This window comes from Aquila chrysaetos, chromosome 8 (assembly GCF_900496995.4).
Source record: "Aquila chrysaetos chrysaetos chromosome 8, bAquChr1.4, whole genome shotgun sequence".
Classification (NCBI taxonomy): domain Eukaryota; kingdom Metazoa; phylum Chordata; class Aves; order Accipitriformes; family Accipitridae; genus Aquila; species Aquila chrysaetos.
Window position 1 is genome coordinate 55,963 of NC_044011.1, and position 14,489 is coordinate 70,451.

The 14,489-nt window shown below is 37.5% G+C and overlaps 1 protein-coding gene across 8 annotated transcripts in view; it reads left to right on the forward strand.

Annotated features, from left to right (window-relative positions):
* Nucleotides 1-14,423, forward strand: part of MPP3 (membrane palmitoylated protein 3) — a 35,019-nt gene extending 20,596 nt beyond the window's left edge. For 5 of the 8 annotated variants that reach the window (XM_030023690.2, XM_030023689.1, XM_030023688.1 and 2 more), the window contains 10 exons: nucleotides 264-460; nucleotides 2,264-2,328; nucleotides 3,488-3,508; nucleotides 5,220-5,261; nucleotides 5,704-5,868; nucleotides 6,570-6,650; nucleotides 8,021-8,114; nucleotides 8,916-9,024; nucleotides 9,919-10,041; nucleotides 10,985-14,423. In XM_030023690.2, coding sequence (XP_029879550.1) covers nucleotides 264-460; nucleotides 2,264-2,328; nucleotides 3,488-3,508; nucleotides 5,220-5,261; nucleotides 5,704-5,868; nucleotides 6,570-6,650; nucleotides 8,021-8,114; nucleotides 8,916-9,024; nucleotides 9,919-10,041; nucleotides 10,985-11,167 — 1,080 coding nt within the window. In that variant the 3' untranslated portion in view covers nucleotides 11,168-14,423. The remainder of the gene's footprint in view (nucleotides 1-263; nucleotides 461-2,263; nucleotides 2,329-3,487; nucleotides 3,509-5,219; nucleotides 5,262-5,703; nucleotides 5,869-6,569; nucleotides 6,651-8,020; nucleotides 8,115-8,915; nucleotides 9,025-9,918; nucleotides 10,042-10,984) is intronic. The other 3 variants (XM_041125112.1, XM_041125114.1, XM_041125113.1) reach the window with 3 other exon arrangements.
* Nucleotides 14,424-14,489: the final 66 nt, after the last annotated feature.

Genomic DNA, 14,489 nt, shown 5'->3' on the forward strand with positions numbered 1-14,489 from the left:
TGTGTTTCTTGGGACTTTGGTCTTTGAGTCCCATGTTCCACAATACCAATACATAATGACTGGGTATCTGCTTGAAAGTTATTTTTTGTAAGTCAAAATACAGATGCAGCTTGCTAGTTTTCAATATTTTTCAGTACCGTAAAGCATAAAGGAGACATGAAGATTATATATAGATAGCAGTGTAAGTGCTGGGGAAGCCTTTTAAAGGTAGTTTGAAATTCCAAATAGGACAAGAAGAAAGGATGTGTTACTTTCTTTTAAAGGTGTTTATGAGGGCGCTTTTCTGCTATAATCCCAAAGAAGACAGAGCCATTCCTTGCCAGGAGGCTGGGCTGCCATTTAAGAGACGACACGTCCTAGAAGTTGTAAGCCAAGATGATCCCACGTGGTGGCAAGCAAAGCGTGTTGGAGATACCAACCTCAGAGCAGGCTTGATCCCCTCAAAACAGTTCCAAGAAAGGTTTGTCAATGAAGATTACAGACTTTTTTTCACACATACAGTGTCACACTGATTTTATGCTGCTTTTTTTCACAGGAAATGAAGGGCAGGATCATGCCAGGGTGAATACCAGATGCTTAGAGGAAAGTGCTAAAAAGCTCCATCTTCTCCAATTATATAATAAACTTCCTAGCTTTCCTTGGCTAGTTTGCCATTGACTTATGCTTTGTAGCATGAGGACAGAAGCACTTGCTAAACAAACACGACTGAAATGAAATGTGGAAGATCAGTCTCTTGACCCTCTTGGCTTATGGAGACACAGTATATCACAGACTTGTACTTTCATAGTATAAGAGGAAACGCTGATTTATTGTAACAGTTTTTAATTTATGCATGTTGTAGTAGTAAAAAAAAGTGTATCTGATCTTTCTTCTGGCTCCTAAGAGAGTATTTAGCTTGGACCTGGATACCTTCTAGAGCTTGAAGTTTCTCTGTTTTCACAGCAAGATATGTATATCTTCTAAAGCAAAAATATCCCTCATGTCTTGTATTTACAGTACAGAAGTCTTCTGTTTAAGAAGGAATCTGATTTAGGCCACTGGTCTCATTGTGTGATTCTTACTCCAAATTACTGGGTATGTCTTCTTTGGAGATTGTAGGTCTTACAAAGGTGGGGTGTCTAAGAATTAAACAGGTCTGATTCTGTTGCTGGCTTCCAAGATTTGCGTAAGGTTTCTAATGGAGGACTTCGCTCCACTATATGAATACTCTTTTGAAATACTAGGCAAATTCTGCCTGAACAGCTGTATCTCTCTTCCTGTGCATGCATATATGTCAACAGGTGCTGCTGCACTGCAGTCTTTTTTTTTCTTTGTCCTTTTTTTTAAGATGTTGTAAACTACATTTCAATGTATGCAAGAACACAGAAAGTGCTTCAGTGTCTGTTTCCCCTGAGTGACTGTGTAAATGCCTGAGCATCTTCTTTATTTAGTCTGTTATGAATGTTGGTCACTTGCAAAAAAACACTTGGGAAGAAAATGTGGTTTCCTTTGCCAACAGTGAGGGGTTTCTTGGGGGTTGGATTTTTGTGCTGGGTTGTTTGGAGGTTTGTTGGTGTTGGGTTTTTAGAGGCAGCGGTGGGGGGGAGTGGGTGTTGAGCAAATTCAAGACTGGGAGATGAGGAGTTGAACTCTGGATCATGATTTTAACGGTTCAGAAAATTTTGCTTGATACTCTGTTCTTACATTTTCACACAAGCTGGGTAACTTGGTTTGTTTACTACTAAATAACAGAAAACTCCAAACTGATCTGGAAGGCAATAGATAATTTCTAAGTATACATAGCTGCAGTGATCATTTTGCACAAATGTTACCTACTTTTGAGTACTCTTTGAGGTTAGTAGTTTTAGGATTGCAGCAGACAGGAATTTTGCCCATCCCTTGTAAAAGTGGCAAATAGAAGTTGGATTCTCAGCAGAATTAGAATAGAATAGTTGTTTTCTTAATCTTGCAAAAAAGATTGGGGGGGGTGGGGCAAATAGAAAAAAAATTACATTGATAAAAGTAACGTGCTGTTGATTTCTGTGCTCTGACGTATGAAAGCCTAAAATGTTTCGGAATCTTCTCTCTCAGTCACTTACCAGTAGCAATCTGGGACCGTCATAGTTTTAAAGAAAAAGTCTTTTAAAATGTTGAATCAGAGACATTTTCTATTTTTCAAGGAAAAGCACTACTTCATTCATTTTCAATGCTATACATATAACCTGCTATAAATTCTTTATAATTCTGAGCTTACAAGGCTAAAATATAATTATTTTCTATTTAGACGATTGGCTTACAGAAGAACAGTAGGCACTCTGCCGAATCCCAGAACTATGAAGAAACCATTATGTAAGTCTGTTCTGTTCATTCAGTAATGTCTTAGTTCATACGAACTTCTCAGTATTTTTCTGTTATTTCAATAATGATGTGTTTGAATGTGTTTTGTGTAATCTGTCATTGATTGATTTGCTTGGATACAAGCTGCCACATGAGAGGATTTGGGTTTGAGCTTTATCCAGTGTTGCTAGCGCCTATTTTCAAGAAACAGGGCTGTCCCTCTCTTCCTACTTTCAAGAACATGAGGCCTTACACATTGTTCAGATGCTTTAAAATTTGCTAGTGTTCACATTTTTTCTACGGTTTGAAACTTGAAAGCTGCAAAAGTAACCCAATGCACACTTCTTGAAATTTTTACATAAGTGCATGAAATGACTCTAAGCTTGGAGGAAAATAAACGGCAGCTTTAAGGAGGATAAAAACCACTGGAGCTGGCAATACCATCTGCATTTCAGGCTTAGCGTTACAGAGCCGGTCTTAAGTAGACGTTAAAGTGATTCTTGTTTACAGCTCTGAAGCCTCTGTCAGTGAATTATTCACACAAAAACTGCTACTTGTGATGAAATTGCTAGTCAGTGATGAAAGGCAGAAGACATTCTGTATTATCCCAGAATATAATGTTCCTGTTGCTGTTGGGTACTTCAGCACAGCTATTATTGATGTGTGGGGGCAGCCCTGTGACTGTGTGAAGCCAGACATTGTGCTAGGAGCGTCACTGTCATGCAGAATCTGGAAATTGTCCATCTTCAGTGATATAAGTGAACTTCTGACCCATGGTACATGGCATATCTCATGAAGAGATACAGGTATTCTTCTGATACAAAGAGGAGGGAAGATGATCAACCAAATTATAAAATAACAATACTGATTTAAATGAAGCTTTTCCAAATTAGTTTCCATTACATTCAATGTTAGGAGGCATGTAATGAGGATTGCTACTTAGGCTTTTTCTCAGACATTCTTGAGCTGGTAACTGGTTATAATACTAAATTTTAGCAAAAAAGTCTTTAATCAGTTGATAAGGGTACATTACTGCATTTTTTTTTAAGATAGAAAAGCCTGTTAAGCAAATCAGACCAGAAGAACCTTCCTTTCCATTCCCTCTAATTTTACTCAATCATTTGCCAGTCTTTTAATGTCATACCAACTCTGCCTTTCATGCTACCTACAGATGATCAGTCTTCTGATAAAGGTAGGTACTCTCCTAACTCATTTGCTGTCTCAATATAAACAACCAATGCATTTTTCTAAAATACTTGCTAAGCCCCCAAGCAAAGGGAATAGCAGATATAGCTCATTCCTACAGCAGTTTCTTCCAGAGTTATTATTTAAACTAATTCAATTTGGACTTGGGTCATGATAACTTCCAAATTTATTCCCGATTCAAGAGAAAAGATTTGTGCCTTCTGACATGCATTTATATGTTCTGTAGGTTTTTCAGTGAGGTTGAAAGAGTTGCAAGTTAAATGCAGTCTTTGTATCTGGTATTTTTAGAAAAAATAAAGAAATATTGGGGTTTAACATTTTAGAGCACCTGTATCAATCCAGATTGATTTTTCTTCACTGTTCATTTGGACTGTTTTGTTATTTTCATTATGAGCAACTGTGTTGGGCTTATGCAATTTATGTCACTGTACCACACACCTTTCCAAATACCAGGTATTTTCTGTTGAATTGTGCATGCTGTGCTTTTTTTACATTACACATGCTTCTTGAGAAGTATTGCTATTCCATTAACTTTGGTGAAGGTACTAATCATATACTATAATTAGCTGGCTGTGATTGGTATATCCTATCAAAGCACAAGTATGAAACTAGAGCCTACCTTCAACAACAGAAAATAGCTCTTAGCTATGGATAGGCATATATTGCTACTAGTATCTTCTGTTAATGCAGGCATAATGTTTTATAAGTACACATTGGCATTGCTTGATTACATACCTGCATGCACCTATTCATTAAAAAACAAAGCTCCTTCTCTGGATTGGTGCATTTTGTTAAACATCTAAGCTGCATATATTTTTGCCTATGGTTGGGCTTGTCCCAGAACCATACACCTCCTTCTTAAAATGAGTTCTGTGGGTATTGCAGGGCACAGGTACCTAAATTTTAACAAGCCAGGTAGCTCTCTTTCAGGAAGTATGAGAACTCGGTATTTGTCTTAGGATTGCAGTATAGTGTTTTGCAGCCAAGTATCATGGCTTTATTTTGCATGCTTTTAGGGGCCTTGGGGGAGGTCATAGTTTGAGGAGGGGTGGATTGGCTTTTTTTAACATAGATTTGCATGTTATTTTACATACATGTGTATGACAAAAGCATCAAATCTTTACCTTTTTAATAAAGAATTAATAAGCAATGATAATTTAACTTAGCCAAAATGAAGAGGTTTAGAGCTCATATTTCAGTCATCTCTGATGCCCTTTTTCAAGCCCAGATGATACTGAAATGTCAGAAGAGGCAATATTCTTACACAATCATACCCATTTATAAAGTTGTACTTTAAAAAAAGAGCTCTGTGTTTGCAGAGTCGTCTTTTTTACTTAAGTCTGAATATTACACTTTTAGCAGCAGCACTGATCAAATGTAATGAATGCTAAAGAGCGTAAATTCTGGGAACTGTAAATACCGAGATGTAAAATTCTCTTGTGCAATATTGACATCAAGGATTTTTAAAAATATAAACCACTAGCCAAGGCAAATAATTTTTTTTTATCATTAATATTTGTGTTAGAAAAGCGTGTGCATAGAATGCGGGATATAAAACTCCTTCCCTTACCAATGAGCCAGACGCGTATTGCAGGCACTGTTTAATATATCTCACTCCTCCCCTCTCACTCTCCTTTCCCCTGTGCCCTTACCCTCCCTGTGTCCCCCCACCTCCCACCCCACTTTTTAATTTACAGAAGACTGTGACTGTGAAGGATATTTCAACGGACAGTACATAGGTGAGAAACCAAAATCCCTTTCCTCTTCCCTAACCCCCACCCTGGGAAAAAAAAAAACCACCAAACTGCACCACACCCACCCCAGAAAAACACCCCCACATTAAAAAAGAAAAACTAGCTTATTTACATTAGACTTAATTTTCCATACATTCATAAACTGGATTATCTCTGTGCAGAGGCATAATTGGACTTTTGCATAGCCAACACTTGGCAACTCAAGGTGATATGGGGCGGGGGGGGTATTATAGATTGGGTACTTGGTTTTCTACCTGATACGCAAGGTTTTAATCTATAAGATTAGCATATATGCACTGATTTGATTATAAAAAAAAATTTGTGAGAGTAGCTTGTATTCAAAGACAGAAGAACTTCTAGCTGAACAAGCCTGAAAATTTAGGTAAGTGGTGACATGGTTTAATATATCTTTTGTTTTCCTCTACAGCTGGCTTACGGAGGAGCTTTAGATTAAGTCGTAAAGAGAAGGAGAACAATACGAGTGAAGGAAAGCAAACAGAGCAGGCAGACGCAGCAGAGTTCCTAACGTATGAAGAAGTCACGAAATATCAGCAGCAGCCTGGTGAACAGCAGAGGCTGGTGGTTTTGATTGGTAAGATACACAATTGATTCCAAATTTTTCACATATCTCCCACTTACCTTACGACCTGCACTCCAAGAGGCTTTCTTTAGATGCTTGGTTTTGGTTTTTGTGGTTCTGGTGGTTTTTTTAAAGGTTTTTCTAATTTTGGTCAGAGGTTGTTCTTTTCTTTTAAATGACATTTAAAAAAAGAACCAAACCAAAAAAAAAACCCCAAAACAACCAAACTCACCAAATCCTTCTAAAAATAATGATGCAGGACTGTTTCTCATTTTTCTGATTCACTTTCCATTGGTCCTCACTCAAACATGTGCACACTTACACTGTCAGAACAATTGATGAAAAGGTAGATGTTAGAATTATCTAACAAAATTTTGCATGCAATTTTAATTCAGTGTGCTTAACAGCTTTGTGTTAAGCCAGTTTCCCAGGATGTCCTAGAAATCAAGGGTATCTCGTAAAACTGACTGCTAAGATTACAGATTTTCTGACTTAGTGCCTGACAAATGTTTGTCCAACAGCTGTTCAAGGATTCAGTTTGCTCCTGATGATGTTCTTCAAAGCAGAATGTGACAGGTGGTGAGGTCTCTCGTGTACAGGTTTCTTCAAGCACACTCCTGTATCACTATTATTTCTGCGAAATTGATATTATTTATTCTCTTTGCAGTATTTCATTCCACACAGAAATCTGTCAGTCAGTTCTATTTTATTAGGTTGTTTGGGGGCCAAATTAAGTGAGCTCAAGCAGAAGGTTGTGTCAGAAAACCCACAGGAGTACGGTGTTGCAGTTCCACGTGAGTAAAATTTACCAACTTTCACGTGTCGCCACTGTATTCCATAAATGCTGTGTAAAAGTATAGTGCTAGTTGCATTGATGAATGGTAATTTGTGTTTTGACTATTGATTATATCCATATTTTGGAAGTACTTCTAATTATTTTTCTTATTGTAATATAATATGTTTGCCCTTAATAGCTGAATAGATCACTATGTAACTTGGCACATATGCACTGTGGAATTCTGTCAACTCAGTTGATTTTTTTGAATTGTATTTTCCCAAGTGAACAGATTGCATTTTCTCAGTGTCCATTTAAAAAATGAGAAACTGAATACAGGAAGAAAAAATAAGATTGTAAAAATTGCAAAAAGAACTAGTGCAAAAAACTAGTATCTTAAGATTCAGCCAAAACATTATGTGTGTTTAAAAGAGGATGATTTTTCTTCGGAATATCATACCAGCTAAAGGTTAAAAAAAAAAGTAGACAGCAATAAACCAAGTCAAAATTCTTACAAGATTTTAAATTGTTGATTAGCATATCTAGGCTGTTCAAACAAGCCAGTCACAGTGACAGAGAAATTAGTGATTCTGCTGCATGGTTTTGTGGCTAGAGTTACACTGAAATTTTTTTGCTGAATTATTTTCTTAAAAAAAAAAAAAAAAAGAGACAAAAAAAAAAAATTCTTCCCCAACAAGCTACTTTTGCAATCCAGAAAATTAATACTGAGGGCACTGTTTATACGTTATTTAAGACTTTCAATAAATGTCTGTCAGGCAGACCTTTAATCGGTTAGCAGTAGAACCCATATGGGTAATTTTTACTTGAATTTAAACATGTACACAAAAAAATTGCAGACATCACTTTTATGGCCAGGCATAGATTTGTAGAATGATCACTGAAGCTTGTCCTACATAATAACAATTATTAGAAGAAATTACAACATCAAAAGGGACACACATAATTATGTAGGTTTCACAGTAGCGTGGGAAAACAGCCAGGGATATTTTTACTCTAAATTCAGAGGCAACATAATAGGACTTTATATATTTCCTATTTTTATTTTCTAAACTTCAAGGAAAATCAGAGTCCAATATTCCAAAGAGTTAAGAGATACTCTTTTCCATAGGACATACTCTACTGCTGTTACCAGGTGTGAGTATGCCTCCTAATAATGTGTTAGTTATACCACGCTTGGGAGCAAAACAACTTCATTTTTGGTCTTAAAATTTTTGAGATTGAGTTTATTTTATGTTAATTTGAATTTGCCAGTGTGTAACTAACTACCTTGTTTGAGGTCATGAAAACGTAACTGGAACTAAACTGAGAAAATACAGTTGTTTGCAAAGGCTGATCTGTCTCCTATGTCTTGCTTCCATTTTCTTCTAGATACAACCAGGTCAAAGAAAAGTCATGAGAAGGAGGGAGTAGAATACAACTTTGTCTCTAAGCAATCATTTGAGACAGATGTGCAGCAAAACAAGTGAGTTAATTTTAAAATACTGGCATAACTGACTATTTCAAAAATACTGCTAGTTACATCTTACATCATATAAATACCAAAAGCAGGTGTAAAGTTGGACGAGCTGTATTAGAAGGGTTCAGCTTCCCAAGTAAAAAGCTCTTTATTCAGTCAGGACTGTTAGCGTGAACTCAGAAATTTAGTAAGAAGCCATTTAGAAACAACATAGGACTAGTAGGAGAATCACAAGTTAGAATTTAAGCCTGCATATCATAAGTAGTATGACTGGTCAGAACTGAATCTAGTGAAAGTAACAGATATTTAGTTGGGCCTACTTATTCTCCGTTTAATATGATGGGTAACAAGTTTTATTCATAAGTCCACTTTAAAGTGTATTGTAGACTGAATCCGTGGATATAAGGGACTTTCTGTAAGATCGAGTGTGCTTCCTGAAAGTACAGATTTTTGGCTAGTCTCCCAGAAGACAGAAGAATTGGAGTCCCATTTCCTTGCCAGCTTTGTTCTATTTTCTGTGAAAAACATCCTCTTTCTTCTATTAGGCTTGAACATCACTCAACTTAATTAATGCAGCTTCTTCCCCTATTTGTCAGTAGTGCTGATTAGCTATTATTGACATATAAAGACGACTATCGGTACTAAGCAACCAGAAGGAAAAAAATAATCAGAAAAAAGAACCACCGCTGCCTCCTCCCCCTGCCCCCCCCCCCCCCCTTTGACCGCTGTGACTTCAGGAAACAGCTATCAATGTTGTAAGTTAAATATTGTTTGTGGATGGTACTTAAAAATGTACTGACTTTTTAGATTTGTGGAACATGGAGAATATAAAGAAAATCTGTACGGTACAAGTCTTGAGGCAATCCGGTCCGTGATGGCCAAAAAGAAGGTTTGTTTGGTGGATGTGGTACCTGAAGTAAGTTCTGCAGCTTATTTTAAAGAAAGCAAGTATTTAAGTTATTTCTTACTAGGCTGCCAGCCTAAGTAACTGATGTTGTTTCACCGTTTGTGGCTACTTGCCCTGCAAAGAACAATGATGCTCTCAGAACTTGTGTTTCTAACAGGTGGCCTGACTGGTAGTTAAGCAGAATAGGGCACTTCAGAAAGCAGTGCAGTGTTTACAGTTCCTAGATGTGTACTTGATACAGCCTAGATGACACTTTATCAGTTCTCACTGTGGTTATCCTTCTCTTGCTGTAGGAGAAATGTGCATCACTGTCGTAGCCTGCTCAAGTCCTAGAGAGAATACTTAAGAGCATGGATGGGTTTTTCATTCTTGTTCCTTCCTATTGCCTCTGAAGTGTTACTAGCATTGTAACCAGTGCCAGTATACCTGCTCTTCATCCCTCTATACTGGGAGTTAATCTTTGAAATTTTGATTCAGATTTTGTAACTGGGCTAGGAGAAGACTTTTATACTACTTCAGATAAATTCCAGGTTTAAAATTTCCAGTGTTTGGCCTCTTAAGCAAACCATAACTTGCCTGTCAAGTCAACTTTTTTTTATACTTTTTTCGGTATCTTTTGCCATGTTCTTGTTCCTGGTATCACAATGCATAGCAAGGCACGTGTGCGGTTAAGACCATGCTCCACGAAGCTATATACTCTTGTAAGCTAGCCAGGACACTGACATTAACCTTTCTTTTGAAGAGCAAGAGGTTACTGTGGTCAGATATATAGTACACAGGACTTCACACCACACTGCGTACTAGTAAAACTGTTGAACCCAGGTTGAGCAGATCATTGACATATAACAAAAACAAACACCAAAAAAATTTAAAATGGTGTAACAAAAAAACATCTGTTCACAGGCAGTAAAGCACTTGAGGACTCCTGAGTTTAAGCCTTATGTTATCTTTGTGAAGCCTCTCATTCCAGAAAAGAAAAAACATGTCCTAAAATCTCCCATGTCCGAAGAAATTTCAGCCACTCTTGTAAGTATTCTAACTTTAATCTCTTTCTTTTAGACATGAAAGAAGTATTTGGGCTAGCATTTCTATGATATGGAAGAGCTCCTCTTCCGTGACAGCGAGAGTCAGAGTGGGGCACTAAGTGGGTCCTGTGTACATATAGCCTTTCAGCTGGAACTTTAGAACTAGATTTTCGACTCCCTTAAAACTTGACTATGTAAGTAACATCAAGCAAAGTGCATGTCTTCCATGTGGATCTCTGTACATCACTCAAGGCTGCAGCAGTGAAGCTGCTACTGAACTCGGACAAACTAATAATAATTTTACATTTCTGATGAGCAGCCCCACCAAATGGTAAGGGTAGCCACCTATTCCTGATACCTCCAGGGTGATACCCACCCAGGTTATTAATCAGGTACCCACAAAATGCAGCATGTGGATGTCTTACAAGGACCAAACCTAGACCAACTGCAAACTGGTGATGTGTAAATGTGAACAGAAGTACTCGGAGTGCATAATGTCATTACGTTGGGTAACCTGAGCTTGAATTTATACATAACAGAACTTAGTTCACTTGGTAAGTTTCCATGTAAGCCCTTAAAAATACTGAATTTGGGTACAGTGGGTACAGCATTCCTTTTCAACTTTTGAGGAGTATGATTTCCAGGTGTTAGATTAGGCAGCAATTCTAACTTCCTAAAATGCACTGTCACCATCTTATGTCCATCCTGTAACATGTTTTCTCCCTGCTTCCCTATCACCTCTTGCATTTTTGAAAGAGCCTACCAAATTCCAGCAGTAGCATACGGCTCCTTGATCTCAGCTGTAATATCGAACATACCCTTTCCTAATGGTAGCAGCTCGTTTAATTTCCTTTCAAAGTAATGACTTGTGCTAATATACTTTAAAATGCTAGTAATTAAAAAGACATGCTGCAAATTTCATACCATCTTCTTGTGTTGATCAGCAGGATGAAGAACAGCAGGAAATTATTAATTCAGCAGCATTCATTGAAGAGCAGTATGGCCATTTAATTGACACTGTACTGGTGAAAGAAGATCTCCAGAGTGCATGTAATCAGCTGAAAACTGTGTTAGAGAAACTAAACAAGGATTCATTTTGGGTGCCAGTCAACTGGGTTAGGTCATAGCTTGTTATCATCTGTTTAAGGGAAAGATTGTATAAAAATGTCTTGTAAATACATGGATTAGAAAAGGGAAATATGTCAAATTCACTTCAAAACTGCTGGTCTATCTAGAAGGAAATACATAAAGACTGTATGAGAAAAACAAAGTCAGCAGCTGACACTGCCTTCCTGAATCAAAATATTGAGTAGCAGCTGTCATTTAATAGTGAATACTCAGACTAAACAGACCAGTAAAAGATTGGAGTGACTTTCAGAGTGTAAATAGTGCATATTGTACAGTAAAGTTTCACAGAGGGTCCCACACTTCCAAAGCACTTAAATAGTGCTAGGACACTAAGCAACTGGAATTTTCATCCTTTGGCTACAGATTTTGTGGCTAGAGTTAAGGCAGCTGAACAAGGTACTTTTCAGGAACCAGTATGCCTACAGAACAAGCTATTTCAGCTAGGTGGGAGGGCTTTCCTTTGGACAAAACATGTTTCCCTTCATTAGGGATCATTAGCAGCAAATCCTTTCCAATTAGGCACTAAAACTAGGCCAGTTATATAAATTGTAGGTATTTTAGTGGCTGAGAGATGGGGGTTTTTTTATGTCCATCCCACATTTCCTAATGCCTCCAAGTTGTCTTGCACAGGTATTAGTCTGCTCATCTATAGCTTATGCCCACTTTCCCAATCTCTTCCTACTGACAACAGGACAAACGTTAAACAACCTGTGAACACACCTGCATAACTAGCCAGCTCATAAACCAGAGACATTTTTTAGTCTACATGAAAATAACTGCATATGATTTAAAATAGGACTTAAGAAGCTTATTTTCTACAAGACATCTTTGCAAATGCCACCTGATGGGATACTACCTTGACACCAACATAGCAGCTCCAAAAAGGGTGCTAAAAGGAGGAGGCTGAAGTACCAAGAAGCTGAGCTACAGGTCCAAATCTTCATCCTTCCAGCATTTATGACTACCTTTGTTCCAAATCAGATAAAGGCTTCCAGAGCCTCTAATTGGCTACATCAAGTCCTGAAGAAGAAATCTTCAACTGTTAGAGGACTTTGTATATATTTCAGGAGACTTGAATATACAGGATTTTTAGATGGGTGTTAATAAGAAAATGCAGAGAGAAGATTCTGGAAACACCTATGCTTTATAATTATTTGAAAAAAATTCTGAGTAGTGTACAGGTGCATGTTAGCTGAAACTAGTTCCTGTTTTCTGTTGCCTGGTGAGGTCTAATCTTTCCTGTGTACTATGCCCTTTAACAAGACCTTTTGGCACACCACTCTCATTCTTTGCATCTTAACGGTATGATGTTATTCTTGTTCCACTGCATTTAGCAAAACTAACAACATTGCATATTAAAAGCACATTTCTTACATACCAGTGTCACTGAATCTACATTAACTCTAGCCCAAAAAGTTGTGTAGGACAGTCACCCCTACCCATCTTCTCCAAACGTGTACCCTGGCAACTTTCTTGTATTGTCCTGCCTATAGGCATTGAGGTTCCCATTCCTACAAGAATAAGCAATTTCCACAGTCAGATATCTGCTCTGGATTGTCAGAGCAGATATACTGCCAGACTGGTGGCCTCAGCAAATGTGCAAGGACTCCTTTGCATGCAGGTGGCCCATCAGCTCTGCCATTAACTCTCTGCAATCTTGTCCTAGCACAGCCACCAAAAGTAATACGGCTTACAAGAGAGACACATTGCCAAGTCAATTTTGTGACAGATGTACCTTCATCCTATGAAAAACTGAGTGTAATATTTTTAAAACTATTTAAGTAACAACATTTCAAACTAAGTCATTTTATGAAAATATGAAATGGGCAGATTGATCTCAGCATCGATCTATATTGCAGATTACAAGCAGGTTTTTACAGTCTGCAAGACATAAACATGTTTAGAGGATACAGATTTAAAGAACACTAGGTAAGATACTATCTAAAGGTCAGAATTCACTTAAAGCAGGTTGCTATCTAACATCTTAGAATATTCCAAATGACTAGCAGTAAATAAACTAATTTGTATGCTTTAGGATCTAGCAGTCTAGTAGTAGAAATACACATTAAGAGAAGCAAGGCAAATGACATACAGAGGTACACCTGAAGTTACAATAACTGAAAACTTAAGATATTAAGATACAATATTGCTATTAAAAGTGAACTTAAATATTCAGTATGAGTTAAATAATCTTTTTTTAAGTGTATGCAGATACTCTGTATTGATGTACAGTCACAGACACTAACTTGGGATACTCTCAGAAATGGTTGTTTCATTTTTTAAGGTTTGAAGTAAAGGATGGTGAGAGGCTATGTATTATATGCTAAAGTTTGCAGGTAGCTAAGAAGAGCTTCAGTTGTAGGGGGAAAAAAACCCTGAACACATTCAATGCTCCTATTTATTCTAAAATCCTAGGAAGTGGGTACATGCAGGTGCTTGTTATCAGGACAAGATTCCAATTCCAACAAGATACTGAGTCCCTGCTGCATTAGCCATGCCTGGTATATGCTCCTGCCAGTAAGGAGAAAAAAGGTGCAAAAAGATTCTAAAGAAAATCAGAATGCAAATTTACTTTAATTCGAAGTCCTGCTTTGTAAATAGTGCCAAAAACACTAAGTCAAAGTACTTCAGCAAACTGAAACTCCTCCTGCTTATCCCTCTCTTCATCTTGCTCACACCTAAAATTTATGTAGTCTTTCATATTTTTATGATTTGTAGTACTGAAGGATGAGCCTTGATTAACATCTACAGTTTTCACTTGGTCTTCCATACGCTGGCTGTATCTGAAACTGCCTCCCTTTCTAAAAATCAGTTGTGTACAGTACATCCAGGGCATGCTTCAGTCAGTGAGCTCAAACATACATTTAGATGTTTTTTGAAGAATCCATTTCTCCAACCAAATTTGCAATAGGATTAAGATGACAGTACCTTCGATATGACTATGAGAACCAAATTTGCAATAGGATTAAGATGACAGTACCTTCGATATGTCTATGAGATGTGCACAGATTAGAACCCTGATACCTCTAACCCAGCTTCTTATGATGTGTACATTGTTTTTATAAAGTGAAACCTGTGTTAAAACAGCATACCTAATTGTCTTGTGAGGAGATGGGGATCTTGTAGCAGTCTGCTTAAAGTGCCTGGTGTTCTGCCATGAAAAAAAAAATTGCTATGGGTTTTGTCATCAGGGCTAATGAGGCACTGTAAGAAAACTGTAATTAATTAAAGTATACTTCATCCTTTTTTCCCCTACTCTTACACATCCTGTTCCCTTTGTACACCAATGACTTACTAGCGTTCTCAGTCAAGTCTTCTGTA